General features: G+C 55.7%; 1 protein-coding gene across 1 annotated transcript in view; it reads right to left on the minus strand.

The window, feature by feature from the left end:
* Positions 1-965: 965 nt before the first annotated feature.
* The window catches only part of RRP12 (ribosomal RNA processing 12 homolog), a 30167-nt gene continuing 15800 nt past the window's right edge, over positions 966-15332 (minus strand). The window contains exons 19-34 of the mRNA XM_082630249.1: positions 15154-15221; positions 14278-14371; positions 13274-13432; positions 13058-13138; positions 12735-12840; positions 12403-12510; positions 11730-11887; positions 10388-10479; positions 10055-10213; positions 9763-9935; positions 9440-9568; positions 6424-6473; positions 4109-4178; positions 2506-2573; positions 2111-2193; positions 966-1485 (exon numbers count right to left, since the gene is read on the minus strand). Of these exons, the coding sequence (XP_082486375.1) occupies positions 1383-1485; positions 2111-2193; positions 2506-2573; positions 4109-4178; positions 6424-6473; positions 9440-9568; positions 9763-9935; positions 10055-10213; positions 10388-10479; positions 11730-11887; positions 12403-12510; positions 12735-12840; positions 13058-13138; positions 13274-13432; positions 14278-14371; positions 15154-15221 (1701 nt within the window). The 3' untranslated portion in view covers positions 966-1382. The remainder of the gene's footprint in view (positions 1486-2110; positions 2194-2505; positions 2574-4108; positions 4179-6423; positions 6474-9439; positions 9569-9762; positions 9936-10054; positions 10214-10387; positions 10480-11729; positions 11888-12402; positions 12511-12734; positions 12841-13057; positions 13139-13273; positions 13433-14277; positions 14372-15153; positions 15222-15332) is intronic.

Raw genomic sequence — 15332 nt, forward strand, 5'->3', positions numbered from 1 at the left:
TGGCGCACGGGCATATGGGAGCTTCCCAGACCAGGGCCCGAACCCGTGTCCCCTGCATTGGCAGGCAGATTCTTAACCACTGCGCCACCAGGGATGTCCTGCCTCCCCTTTTTAGTCCGAGTCCCTGGTGCTCAACCACAGCTCCACAGACCAGCCCCAGAGCATTCGCTGCCCCTTCTGGTGCTACAAACATCACCTTCTAACTGGGACTGTGAAGTCAGGGAGACCTCCTGACGAAGGTGGGTCAAGATCCAAAGGGCATAAAGAAGATGTGGCACATATATACAATGGAATATTACTCAGCCATAAAAAGAAATGAAATTGAGTTATTTGTAGTGAGGTGGATGAACCCAGAGTCTGTCATACAAAGTGAAGTAAGTCAGAAAGAGAAAAACAAATACCGTATGCTAACACATATATATGGAATCTAAAAACAAACAAACAAAAAATGCTTCTGAAGAACCTAGAAGCAGGACAGGAATAAAGACGCAGACGTAGAGAATGGACTTGAGGACACGTGGAGTGGGAAGGGTAAGCTGGGACAAAGTGAGAGAGTGGCATGGACATATATACACTACCAAATGTAAAACTGATGGCTAGTGGGAAGCAGCCACATAGCACAGGGAGGTCAGCTCTGTGCTTTGTGTCCACCTAGAGGGGTGGGATAGGGAGGCAGGGAGGGAGACGCAAGAGGGAGGGGATATGGGGATATATGTATAGGTGTAGCTGATTCACTTTGTTATACAGCAGAAACTAACACACCACTGTAAAGCAATTATACTCCAATAAAGATGTTAAAAAAAAAAAGATACCAAAGGCAAGATCCAAAGCCTGACCCAGGGCTATCACGCTATGTGCCCCCGACAGCATGCTGGGACAGGAGAGGAAGTGGTCAAGCCACTGTTGCCAATGACCAGACACTGTTCTTGTACTTGGGGTCGGGGGGAAGGTGATAAAGCACAGTGTTTCTAGGTACAACACATGGTGTTGTATCTTTATTCTATGTCTGATCACAGCAAATCTCACACAGCCAGACTGCAGCCAGGCAGAGTGCCACGTGGCGACAGGGAGCCAGAGGAAAGGAAGACCGTCTCTTCTGTTGCAAACACTCTGGACGGAAAGCACAGCTGCCTCGCTAGCCTACCCAGAGGCACTGAGGCCACATGCCCATCTCCAGGCCCCAGGGGCACCTCTAAAGGGTGACTCCCATTTGGAGCTTCCAAAATCCAGGGCACCTCCGGGAACCAATCCTGGTTCCAACAAGTCATTCTGAGTCCAGGCTCTCCCACTGACTGCTGCATCTGGAGCTGGCGTCAAGGCAGCTTGGGGGCTAAAAAGGGGCCTCAGGCTAGACCACAGAGCAGCCAGGGGGGTCCCGGGGCTCAGGGCCGTTGATCCTTTCTGCGGAGCTTGTGTCCCACCTGGGAGCCCCGCTGGGCAGCTCTCACCAGGCCTTTGAACTGTCCCTGCAGCTTCACCTTCTTCCTGCAGGGACAAGGATCAGAAGGGTCACATCTCGCCGAGAAAAGGCAGCCCCCCTCCCCATAACATCAAAGGGTGAAGTCCCCACCCCAGCACCAGCAGCAACAGGGGAGAAGGGGCGCTGCCAGGTGGTGGGCGGCATGTGATCCGCGCAGACCACACCCATCATGTTTAAACGAGCAGTTCAAGTCAATGATACTTGAAGGTGCATGCGAAAAAGTAAAAATAAAAAACTGGGACTTCCCTCGTGGCGCAGTGGTTAAGAATCCGCCTGCCAATGCAGGGGACACGGGTTCGAGCCCTGGACCGGGAAGATCCCACATGCTGCAGAGCAACTAAGCCCGTGCGCCACAACTACTGAGCCTGTGCTCTAGAGCCCGTGAGCCACAACTACTGAAGCCCGTGTGCCTAGAGCCCGTGCTCCGCAACAAGAGAAGCCCGCGCACCGCAATGAAAAGTAGCCCCCGCTCACCACAACTAGAGAAAGCCCATGCACAGCAACAAAAGACCCAACGCAGCCAAAAAGAAATAAATAAAATTAGTTAATAAAAAAACAGAAGAGACTTGAGCAATCGAGTGGAGAGTGTAACGAACACAGCCCTCACCCCCGACCCTGCACACGCCGTACCTGCGGTTGAGCTTGGCTTTACTGAGGGGGATGTAGGCATAGGGGTCGAGCCGACCTTTCTTCTTCACGTCACCCTTTGCTTTCTGCTCACCCAGAGAAACAGAGTCAGCCAGGAGGGTGGGCTTCTCTTTCCACCCTTGCCCCTGACCTGCCAGGCTGCATCCTCCCTTCCCTTCATCCTCTGCCTCAGGTGGTGCCAAAGAGCTTCTGCAGCCCTAGACAGCCATCCAACAAAGGCCTGGACTTCAGGTGCTAACAAGACCTCTGTGTGCCCCTCAGTGTGGCCTCAGGCTGGCTCCACAAAGGTGCCTCTCCAGGGCAGTGATGGGCACAGCTGCCCCGCACTTCCCCAGAGACTCTGCCAGGAGAGTCCTTGCCCCACCGGCAGCTCTTACCTTGGCCTTGTATTCGGCCCCAGGGGTAGCCTTCTTGGCCACAGGGCGATGGATGCCAGAGCCTCCCGCTAGAGAGGGAACACAGAGGCCATGAGTCAGGCAAGGCCAGGGCAATCGGGCAGCCTTCTTCCCGGAGAGCAGGCAGTGGGAGAAGGCAATGGGCACCTTCTCCCCGGAGAGCTGCTGGGGAGATGAGTCACAGCCAGGACCGAATGGCTGTCCCCTACCAACAAAGGACAAAGACCTTCCTCGAGAAGGGACTGTCCAGCGACTTGACAATTAGACCACTGAGCTCCTCAGACTGACCTGATTCCAGAGACCTACCAGTGACCTCTGGGAACACATATATCCTGGACCAACATAAAATACCTCACCCTCTCCAAACTGAATCTGCTCCATTTGTTCTGGGGAAAAGAACATAGGCTTTGAAGCCAGACAGACTGGGGTTCAACTCCCAGCTCTAACCGTAGGCAAGGCTCTGAACTTTCTGGAGCCTCTTAAGCTCATCTGTAAAATGAGGCACTAAGCCTTGATCTCATTCAGGCTTCACACCAAAACTGAGAGTTAGAAAGGCAGCTCTTATCCCATCGTACAGACGTGAAAACTGTGGCTTCGAGAGATCGAAGTGCTTCCAAGGCTGGTGTCATTTCCAGCCCGGACTTCCACACAGTCATGGATGGAATCCCACAGTGTCGACTAGGGAGGGCTCTCTTAGATGACCCAGATGAATCTCCTTTCAAGGTGAGAAACTAGAAGGTCAGAGAGGCAGCGTGACCAGGCCAAGGTCACACTGCTAAGAGTAGCTGGCCAAGCAGTCCCGAACCCAGGCCTCCTGCTGCATCGTGTGGTACTACTGCTTCTGCACCACACCATCTCAGAGCAGAGGAGGTGAGCTGGGCCCTGGCCTGGGGGGCCACAGAACGAGAAGGAGCCCGGAGGCGCTCCAGCTGGCTGAGGATGTCGTGGGGCTCTGAGAGCATACCTGCTCCTGGGATCAGGGACCTCCCGCAGGAGCCCCTGGACCTCCAGATGCAGAGCAAGGGCTCTGCTTCGAGGACCTGGGGGCAGGGGCCCTGCCGGGGCTGCCTTGGGGGAAAGGAGGCAAAGGTGAGGCAACAGAGGCCTCTCCTGGCTTTGGGCAGCCACCTTGGTACCTCTAGCAGCTACTCTGGGGAAAGGAACAGCCCGGGAGCCCAGAAACAACTGTACAGGGGAACTCCCTGGGCAGCCCTCCCAACTGCCACCCTCAACATAGGTCAAATCTGGCCTGACTCAAAGCCAGAACAGAGAGGCAGACATCTCCCAGGAGAAGGGTGGGCTGCAAAAGCCTCAGGAAAGCCTGGGTGGGTGGGGAAGAGATGGGGCTCAGGGGCTCCCCAGAAGGGCTGGGGGTTCTGTGCACAGATCTCCTAACCCCCAGGCTCTCCCTCACCCACAGACCTCCTTGGTCCCCAGCCCAGCCTTATGGGACATATCAGCCAATCTTTGCTGGTGCCAACTGAGTACAACCAGGCCATGCAACCACTTGGCCCTGCCTGCAACACACCCTGCCTAGTGCAGGTGACAGGGAACCTGCTGCAAGAGAGGAGAGAGGAAGCCTCACCTTGGTACTGAGGGGGCACCTCCAGCTCCTCACTGTCAGCCTCTTTCTGCTTGAGCTTCTGGTGCTTTTTCTATAAAGAGGTAACAAGCAAAGTTCATAAACAAGAGGACATGATGGTCCTCACTAACGGTAGCCGCAAAAGGAATCGTAACCTGCATCAGTAGAAAAGGTTCTCTGCCAAGCACTCAATCCCCCATACAGATGACACTAAAGCTCAGAAAGGGCAAGTAACCAGGCAAGGCCACACTGCTAGGCAGCAGAGGCGTGGCTTCCAGCCCAGGTCCTCACTGCAGAGCTCATGTCGGCTGCTCCACTGCTAGGCCTCTCCACACTGAACTCCCCCAACAGGGCTACAGCTGCCTGTCTGGGCACCTTGACCTCAGTTTAGCCCAGCCTTCCTAACGGGGATAATGAGGTCCTCAGCCTCTTTGGGGAGAACAGCTTCACCGGTACTTCGTCTCACATGATCTCCACTGCACCCTCCCTATTAGTCAGACTCACTGATCTCTGACTAAGTGCCAGGCCCTGGGGATACAGGGGGCAAGACCCCCTTCCTGTGCTCCCGGGGCCCTCAGGCAGGTGGGAGACCCCTGCTCAAGTCAGTCATCCCAGTCCCTCAACAAGGCTACCGTCCCCGGAGTTGTAAGCACGAGGCACATGCTACCTGCCAGGCACCGTGCTGGGCGCGCCAAGAGGGAGAGGTGGGCCTGACAGCAGCCCAGCCCACCAGGGGATCTGAGCCCGGAAACTGACAGCCAGGCAAGGCAGAGGGCCTTTGTGTGGGGAGACCTGAGCTCGCAGGGCTGGCTGCCCCCCAGTGTCTCTCCCACACTGCCCGGGAAGCCTGTTCAAACTACAGATTCCTGAGGCTAAAGCTCCCCAGGGACCCCAGGCACCTGAGGGGCATTCACTGGCTTAGGGGCCAGATAGAGGGCAGGTGAGCCAGGTAAAGGGAACGAGGTCGCAGCACACACAAGTGCGTCTGGGGAACCAGGACACCCAGTGTTGTTCGTTGAGACCTAGGAGAGGGGGCTCCTCGTGGAGAAACAGAAACCGGCTGGAAATGTGGCTTTGGCTGCATCATGGAGGTGATGGCTCAGTTTGTTCTTGGTTCAGCTGGCACCTGGCAACAGTTCTGCCCGCTGGCAACTGCAGCTATCAGTTGCACCCTGGCATTTTATGCTCCCACAACTGAGGGCAGAGGAGTGAGACTAAGCAACTGTTATGCAAAAAAGCCCCCAGGGGGGGCTTCCCTGGTGGCGCAGTGGTTGAGAGTCCGCCTGCCGATGCAGGGGACATGGGTTCGTGCCCCGGTCCGGGAAGATCCCACATGCCGCAGAGCGGCTGGGCCCGTGAGCCATGGCCACTGAGCCTGGTGTCCAGAGACTGTGCTCCGCAATGGGAGAGGCCACAACAGTGAGCAGGCCCGCGTACAGCAAAAAAAAAAAAAAAAAAAAAAAAAAAAGCCCCCAGGGATCCCAATGGCAGGTGATGGATGCCATGAGCCAGCTGGAAGCGTGGCCACCCTGGGACCCTCTCGGTGTCATGAGACAAGATGCCCCAGCCCTGCTCTGCTGACCTGGGGGCCATCCTTCCACAGCCGCAGTCAGTTCCCCTGGCCAGGAACAAGCGTAGGCTGCAGAGGGACTGCAAAGCCACCTGTGAGGATGTTGCTCAAGGAATCAGGCAGGCTTCGGCCAGAAAAAGGTTTCCAGGAAAAATGTAATGATGATGATGGCAACGATGAACAGCCACCACTTCCTTAGTGTCACTAAGTGCCATACGCTTTACATATAAGCTGGGATTTGAGTTCAGTCTGGGGCCGGAGACACGCACTTTTAACAACCCCTGTGGCCTCAGGCAGGCTGCGGATGATAAAGAGTCCCCACCTCCTGGGAGGATTAGTGAGGTGACACATGGGGCCCTCGGCACTCCTCAGTGGTGGGTGCCCCTCCCCCAAGTGGAGCCGGCCCCTGGCAGCATGCAGGCCGGCTGTTGCCCCTGCTGCCTGCACAGCACATGCCCTCGGTGGAGAGACAAGGGACCGTCTCTTTCTTCCTTCAGCTGGACAATACAGCCAACACCGAAGGAGGCACTGGGTGCTTCAGAGGGAGCCAAGCCCTCTCCGCGCCCCACAGAGGGGTCAGCTGTGACATTGCATGCCCCGGACTGCCTGCTGTGTGCCACCCCGAGGCTCCACTGGGCAGTGAGGAAGCAGGGCAATGAGTGTGTGGGAGCGGGGAGACGGCGAGAAGCTATGAGGCCCAAGGTTTAGGTCTAAGGGCCCCGGCCTGCCAGCAGCAGGAATTACTCACACTCCTGATGCCCACGTCTTCCATCAGGTCAGCCATCTCTTCATCCTCCCCTGGAGCCAAAAAGAAGAGAGACCTGTGAACACTCAGGGAGCACCCGTCCTCCCAAAGCCCACACAAATTTCAACCTGCCTCCTCCCAGCTCATCAGGGTGCAAGGGCTGCCAACTCCAGCCCCAGAAGACCTATCCCGTGGAAGATAAGACCCCCGGACCCTGCCCCTTCCTCCTTCCCATCCTGGGCCCCACGGACGACAGCCCCTCAAGGAAGCGGTGACCCGACTTCTAAAGTGAATACAGCTTTTGTTGAGACTCTAAGAAAGCCCCAGGTTTCCCGGGGAGCCAGGCGTTCCCGCAGCCCCACATACACTCCACTTTGCTGGGAAGACTGCCCTATTCCCCTGCTTAAAAACCTTTCCCCGCATCTGTGCTAGGCATTGTGTGGCGATATAAAGAAGTATGAACCAACAAAAAGCACAGGCAACAAAAGGTAGATAAACAAAAGATAGACAGATTAGACTCCATTAAAAATGTTAAACTTGTATATGTCAAAGGACACACCAACAGGATAAAAAGGCAGCCTACAGGATAGGAGAAGGTATTTGCAAAATACTTTCGAAAGATAGATAAACAAAAGATAGATAAATTAGACTCCATTAAAAATGTTAAACTTGTGTATGTCAAAGGACACATCAACAGGATGAAAACGCAGCCTACAGGATAGGAGAAAGTACTCTCAAATCATACATCTGATAAAAAGTTAATATCCAGAATAAAGACAGAACTCCTATAACTCAACAACAAAAAGAAACAACCTGAGACGCAAGAGGGAGGGGATATGGCGACATATGTATACGTATTGCTGATTCACTTTGTTATACAGCAGACACTAACACAACAATGTAAAGCAATTATACTCCAATAAAGATGTTAAAAAAAAAACACCCAATTCAAAAATGGGCAAAGGACTTGAGTAGACATTTCTCCAAAAAGATAGACAACAAACATGAAAAGACGCTAAACACCACTAATCATTAGGGAAATGCAAACAAAACTACCATGAGATACCACTTTACACACATTAGGATGGCTACTATCAATGAAACAGAAAACACCAAGGGTTGGAGAGGGTGTGGAGAAATTGAAACCCTTGTGTCCTGCTGGTGGGAATGTAAAATAGTGCAGCCACCATGGAAAAGAGTAGGGCAGTTCCTCAAAAAATTAAAGACAGAACTACCATATGATCCAGCAATTCCACTTCTGGGCATATACCCAAACGAACTGAAAGCAAGATCTTGAAGAGGTATTTGTATATTTATGTTCATAGAAGCACTATTCACAATAGTCAAAAGTGGAAGAAAAAAAACAAAAAAAAGTGGAAGCAACCCAAATGTCCACTGATGGATGATGGACAAACAAAATGTGGTCTAGATATACAACAGAATAAGGAAAGCCTTAAAAAGGAAGGAAATTCTGACACAAGCTACAACATGGATCAACCTTGAGGACATTATGCTAAGTGAAATAAACCAGACACAAAAGCACAAATACCGAATGATTCCACTTATATGAGGAACCTCGACTCATATTCAAATTCACATTCATACAGACAGAAAGCAGAATGGTGGCTGTCAGGGGCTGGAAGAGGGGGAAATGAGGAGTTGCTGTTTAATGCATACAGAGTTTCAGTTTTGCAAGATGAAGAGTTCTGGTGATAGGTGGTACAACAATGTGAATGTACTTCACACTGGTGAACCAACCGTACACTTAAAAATGGTTAATATAGTAAATTACATGTTATGCATATTTTACCATTTTTTTAAAAAAGCTACCAGTATATTTAAAAAAAAAAAGAACTTTGAAACTGATCCGCTGGAGGGAAGACAAACTGAAGTGAAGTCAATCAACAACCAAACGTCATAAGAAGCGTGTGACTAAGTACGGATGCCTGGCAGTCCCTGGGCTTGTCGGGAGTTCCGAGGGAACACGGCTGAAGCCAAGGGCCCGTGCAAAGGCCAAAAAGAAGGACTTGCACTGGATCTGAAAGAGTGGAGAGGGGCTGGGAAGGTGGGGGGCAGGGGGCGGGTGGGCATTTCTAGTGTCAGGGTTCCATGTGCAAGAAGGGAGCAAGGAGACGGGATACACTGAGGGTGAGAAGGGGACAATGACGAGGCCAGATCTGGACACAGTGTCACCACATTTACCCCCAGCACCTCTATATGCTGTTCAGGTCACCATTTCATCTTCACAACAACCCTCTGAAGTAGGTATTGGTATTACACCCGCTTTGGAATGAGGAAACTGAGGCACAGAGAGGTTAAATGACTGTCCACAGTCACACAACCGCTAAGTCGGGTTGCAGGGGCTGCAGTGAGCAGGCGGGGAGAACCAAAATAAAGAGGAAGACATAAAACTTAGAAGACCCAGGCTTTTGTGATCTTACATGATATGTACAGAGATACGTGAATACAGAGATACACGCAGAGGGAACAGAAAAGACGAAATGGGACTTGGAGAGGTTACACCTGAGCAGCCCCTGGACAAGAGGAGACAATGACTCGGGAGAGTCTGGCTCTTTTCACCAATAAATGAGCTTCCAGGCCTCAGCCAAGCTTACGCTTGGAATAAAAAAACACAAAAATTTTCAAAAAGGAGGAGGACAAGCAAATAACCAGAACAGAACAGAATACAATAGAAGAGAGATGAACAGAGTGTATCACAGATGGTAAGAGGAAGTACTACTGCCTTTTGAAAGTTCTGTTTGAATTATGGAAGTACTGTATAAATGGCTGGGTTACACCATAGAAAGATTTCTCAATGTGGTCAAAAAAGTTTGAGAAACTCAAAAAATTTGAGAAAGTTGCCCAAGATACAAGCTCCTTATATCTGTTTTTACCTATGTTTCCCCCCAGAATGGTCGCTGAGTGAATGAGTGAACAGACAAATGAGTGGATGAATGAGCAAACAAGTGCAGCCCTGGCCCAGGCCAGCTGCAGCTCCCGAATGGGCAGGTGGCCCCACCTTTAGCGCCTTCCTCTTCCTCCACCTTGGCGTCGTCATCCTCCTCCTCACGGATGATCAGCCGGCCGTCAGCGCTCACCTTGAAGCCGTGGTCCTTCCTCTTGCCCCGACCCGGCCCAGGCTGGGTGGCTGGCGGGGCAGAGTCGGGAGGTGAGGAGGTGGAAGGCCCGTCCTAGCCCGCTCACACCCTCATCAGAACCGACGAGCCCAGGTCTGTGACTTGGAGGAGTGCCCGCGGGCCTCCCCAGGGGCCACTCCACTCCTAAAGCCGGCCCAGGGCAAGCCCGTCCCCTGTGCCCACGGGCCAGCCGCTTCTTGCTCACCCAGGACTCGCTGGGCCACCTTGGGGTCCAAGAAGTTGAGGGGCTCGTCCCCGCCACCCTCCTTCAGCCACGCCCGGGCCCTCTGGCGGGCCAGCCTCTGCTGCTCCTTGCCCCGACTCCTCTCCTCCTGCTCGTCCTCCTCATCCTCTGAGTCAGCCAAAATCTCCTCGATGCTAAGGACAGACAAGCCCCAAGTCAGCGCGCTCCAGGAGAGGGAGGGCAGCTGGGCATGGCCTGGGCAGGCTTCAGGCCGGGGGCGACCAGGCCCCCAGCATCCCGCCACGGGTCTCACCTGTCGCCTTTGCCCTGGAAGGGCTCCTCCTCCTCCACCTCCTCTTCCGCTGCGGCCTGGCTCAGGGCCCGCTGTTTCCTGGCCCGGGCCTCTGCTTTCCGGATGTTCACCAGGACTTTCTGGTACTCCTCTGGCAGGAGCTTCCTCACCAGCTCGAACCTGAGGCCGTAGAGACGGGCCGGTGAGGTGCCCGGGCCAGAGAGCGCTATCCAGAGCGAGGTGTCCAGCCAGAGCCCTTCCAGCCCCCCGGCCTGGCCCCTTCTCAGCAGCGGTCCTGGTGGGACTGGAAACCCCTCGACTCCTCCCCTACCCCCTCCCCGTCAGGACACAGACCCGAACTTGCGGATGAACTTGGTAAACAGGTTCCGAAGCTTCATGCGGAAGTGCCGCCGCATGTCGTCCGAGAGCTTCCCGATGGCTCCCATCTGCGGGGCAGAGCGGCGGGGCTTCAGGGGGAGGATGCGCCCCCGACCCTGTCTGCCCCCCCCCCACCACGGGTTTCTCCTGGTTCCACGAGTCCCTCCTATTGCCCCGCATGAATCTCTGGCTGGACCACTCTCCAGCCTTCGTGAGAAACGTGTGGCCAGCAGGTATCATCTGCAGTGTCCCTCAGTGAGGCTGGTGGTGCAGGGCCCCCTCGATCCTTTGAAGGCTCGTATAAACCCTAGTCATTCCAGGACAGGTCACCGCTCAGGCCGTCCTCCCCTGCCCATCGCTGGCTCCAGTTAGGCGGCAGGGTTGGGCAGGCATCCTGACTCTCATTTGCCCCTTCTCGCTTTTTTTTTTTTTTTTTTTTTTTTTTTTTGCTGTACGCGGGCCTCTCACTGTTGTGGCCTCTCCCGTTGCGGAGCACAGGCTCCGGACGCACAGGCTCAGCGGCCATGGCTCACGGGCCCAGCCGCTCCGCGGCATATGGGATCCTCCCAGACCGGGGCACGAACCCGCATCCCCTGCATCGGCAGGCGGACTCTCAACCACTGCGCCACCAGGGAGGCCCGCCCCTTCTCGCTTTGACCCAACCCAAGGCCAGATGCAAAGATGACAGGCAAGCTGGACCTAGAGCCCTGATGCGATTCAACCCAGCTGGAAGTGGGAAACTGAGGCGGCGGGTGCAGTGGACGGAGGGCTCAAAGGACAGTCCCAGCTTGCTGCACGCCTTATGCCCAGCAGGAGGGGGCCAGGGACCCAATACCAGAGGGCTCTTCAGGCCCTTCTGCAGCCCAGCAGGGGCATCCAGAGAAGCCTTCTCAAAGCCAGAAGGTCACAGTGCAAGAGGGAAAATAAAAAGGGAGGTTTGGGTCCCTTCCGAGGGACAGCCCAGAGTCGCAGTTCTGTTCCCAGGACTGCTCTCACTAGCACGGTGACCTGGGAAAATCTCTGGCCTCAGTTTGCTATCCGTAAAACAAGCGGTGGCCCTACCCACCAGCCCCTGCCCTGCCCTGCAGAGCCCCTGCTGCTGTGCAGGGGCCACGGGGGGTGACAAGTGGCAGCCTGGGTGCTGTGCCCCTTTACCTCAACCACTGGTCTCTTCCAGGGCTCATGCATGACCTGCTGCTGCACAAGACAGTGTGTAGCTGGAAAAGTGTTTGAAGCTGGCTGGCCTCAAGGCTCACTGGGTCTCTGCCAGCAGCTCTCGGGCCACGATGCCACTGGCCAAGGGGAAAGGGACACTCACCACCAGCTGCACGTGCTTGGCCAGGTGTGCCATGTCCATGACGACCATTGCCACCTTGATGAAGCCCAGTGCTGATCTGACCACGTCGCGGGTACGGGAGGCCAGGAGCAGGCACACATTCTCCAGCAGCTGCTCCATCGTGCTGGTCCCCATCAGACCTGTGGTGGCCAGAGGGCCACTGTCAGAGACTCCTGGAACCCCACCCAGACCCAAGACCCCTGCCGCATCACAAGAGTGGGAGCTGACACCTGGGGGACACCTCCAAGTGCCTGGCACGCATCTAGTCACTTTCTGCCAGCATCTCCTTTAGTCCTTCAGACACCCTGTGAACAGGTGCTGGTTTTCTCCTCCATTTTAGAGATGAGAGTAAGGTTCCAGGAGGTTCCTAAGTTTGTTCAAGGTGTCACATGGCTGGTAAGAGGCAGAACCGGGACAAAAATCTAGGCGTGGAACCTAACCTCTTCCGACCCACTCTGAGATCGGGATGCGGGCAGCTGTGGGATGAGGAAAGCCGAGCTGGGCAGGAGAGGAGGCGGGAGGCGGGCAGGCCTGGTTCCAGCTCTTCGTCCTCCCTCCCAGGACCTTTCCCTGTTTCGGAAGCCACCCTGTCCTGACCTCCTGGGCATTTTCCTACCCCGAGGGCTTCCCAGGCCTTCAAGGAAATAGCGTTTACCTTTAAACTCGAAAAGGAGGTGGGTCAGGGCCAGAATACTGCAGCTGACCATGGTCACAGCGCCCACGAGACCGGGGTAGATCAGGACGAGGTAGCGCTGCAGGGCCTCTGGGAGGGCAGAGAGCAGGAGCTGCCCAGGGAAGAACCTACCCTGCGCGCTGCATCGCGGGCCCAACGGGAAGGGGGGTTCCCGCCAGAGAGGAGCAGCCCACCCAGGGCCAGGGCCAGGCAGCTCCCTCTATCTTTTCTCTCTGATGGGCGAGTGCGGGGTGCCTCCTCACCCAGGCCGAGAGCACAGCGCCCACCCCAGCCCCATGCCACCCGGGCCTCACCTGCCGGGTCTGGGCCAAACCGAAGGAAGGCGTGGCCCATCTCCACCAGCAGCGCAAAAGCATTCTTCCGAGCTCCCACCGACACCTCCTTAGTGCAGAGGATCACCTGCCCAGACAGCCCCGTTAGCACGGGCTCCCCGAGCCGGCCACCCCAGGGCTGGCAGCCTGAGGCAGAGTGGACGGGTGAGGGCACTCACACTCCCAGGCAGTGAATCCAGCCCACCCCACTCCCACCACTGCCCTCCCCGGATCCTGGTAGGCCTTCAGGAGCCCCATTCCAAGGAACCCCAAATCACAACACACGTCCCTCCTGCACCCCGCACCTCCGGGACGAGGGCACTGATGAACTCCTCGTGCTCGGCTGAGAGCTTCCTCACGATATGTATGAGGCACTTCAAACGGGGCTGAGGGACAGGGGGACAACAGTCAGGACCCTCAGTGCCACCTCCGCCCCTGAAGTCCCTGAGCGTCTCCACGCTGGTCCTCTCCTGGTGTTGCTCGTCCCCCCTCGGGCACAGCGGGGCCCCTGGAGTCCGCACCCTCTTGGCAGGCGAGGAGGTGCTCCGTAGCGAGTCCAGAAGGGTCTTCTTCAGGTCGTCCAGGTGGCTCTGCACGAAGCGGGCGCCAGGACCCTGGGGGCTGGCGCACACCTCCTCCAGCACGCGGTAGGCCTTCTTCTGTACCCCATGGGCCTTGCTCTGGGAGGGCGTATGGTAGAGAGGGGTGGGTGAGAGAGGGGGCTGGGGGGCCCCCCACCCTCACCCAGTCCAATAACATCCACAGAGCAGCCACGTGAGCTGTGACTGGCCCTGGTGGGGACTCATAGAAGCTGGCCCTGCTCTCTGGAGCTCGTGACATCCAATGGGAGGGCAGGGAGAACACAGGTTAGTGAGAGGCAGACTCTGGGCCAGGCAGGGGACGCCGAGGGGAATGAAGCCCACCCAGCCCTCCCTCCATCCCTTCCGCTCCCCTCCGGGACACCTCTCCCGAGTTAGGTGACTCTGCCCTGGACTTGTGTGTCTGCCTGCATGTTCCACCAGAGCACTTCTCATGCTGTTGGGTAACTGCTTATTATACTGTTGCAGTGGTGACAGTTTTCAGAAGGTCACGCTGGCCTGACTTTTGCCTGGTGGTTAGCCACAGCGGGCAGGGGCAAGCATGTCAGGCAGGGGACCCAGCACGTGCAAATGCACAGAGGGGCTGTTATATCTGGAACCCTTAAACGCAGCCTCATGAGGCCGGAGTGGCAGCAGGGGGATGAGGCTGGGTAGGATGAAGATCAGGCCAGGCGGGGATGGGCCTAGTGAGTGAGTCAGGCCTCAGCTCTACAAGAGGCATCTTAGCAGGTGAGGCCCAAGCATGGCCGTGCATTTCTGTCACTCTGGCACCTACATGATAGAGTACAGGGCTAGACAGATACAAAGGGCAGCCACGCCATGAGAAAGCAGATTAAAACCCGATCTTGGGCAGCAGCAAGGCATGGAGACAGGGCCCACGCCCGCCCAGGTGTGGGCGTGTGGGGCTCCTGGCCTCCATGGCTCACCTCTAGGTAGGGCCGGATGGTGGAGTACAGCTTGCTGATGGCGGCTTCATCAGCGCGGGGAGCCAAGGCCACGACCAGGTCCAAGACGGACAATCTGCTCAGCGACAGGAGACCAAGGAGGAGCTTAGTGGAGGCTGGGGAAGGGCATGGACTATCAGTGCCCTCATGTCTACTGGGTACGGGGGAGGTGGGAAAGGTCAGGGTGAGGAGGACAAGGGGCCTCAAAGGAGCCCATGAACAATAATCACTGCCTGGGGCTTCCCTGGTGGCGCAGTGGTTGAGAGTCCGCCTGCCGATGCAGGGGACACGGGTTCGTGCCCCGGTCTGGGAGGATCCCACATGCCGCGGAGTGGCTGGGCTCGTGAGCCATGGCTGCTGAGCCTGCACATCCGGAGCCTGTGCTCCGCAACGGGAGAGGCCACAACAGTGAGAGGCCCACATATCACAAAAAAAAATAATAATAATAATCACTGCCTGTAACCTAACTCAGCACTCATAAGGTGCCAGCATTGTTCCCAGCACTTTACATGTCTTAACCCCTTCAATCCTCACAGCAACTCTACTGCAGGTATTATCATCATGCCCATTTTACAGATGAGGGCACAGAGTAGAGTAGATAAATAACTCAACCAAGGTCACAGCTTATAAGGGGCAGAGCTGGGATTTGAATCTGGGCAGCGTGTCTCCAGGGTCCTCACCCTTCCCTAGCAGACTACAATGGTGCTCCAGGATGGAGGAACTGGTCAGGCCTCAGGGTAGAGCTGGGACATTCAATATCTCAAGACTTTCCTAAATAATTCCAGACAGAAACACAGAGCTTCTGCTAGACATACTCTCTAGCTCCCTGGGCTGCCCCAGCTCAAGTGGGGCACTTACCTGGTGAAGTCAGAGCTAGCAGGGTCCAGCACCTTCTCACTGGCTTTTTCCAGGAAACCATTCACCAACTGGCAGCCCAAAGGGATAAGGAGGGAGTTGTTCAAGAGAAAATACAGAGCAGCAGCAGGTCACAGAATTGCACCCTCGTCTCTTCCCCCTCCTCTCCTCCCTTTGGAGGA

Source organism: Mesoplodon mirus, assembly GCF_964341445.2.
Source record: "Mesoplodon mirus genome assembly, chromosome: 2".
Taxonomy (NCBI): Eukaryota; Metazoa; Chordata; class Mammalia; order Artiodactyla; family Ziphiidae; genus Mesoplodon; species Mesoplodon mirus.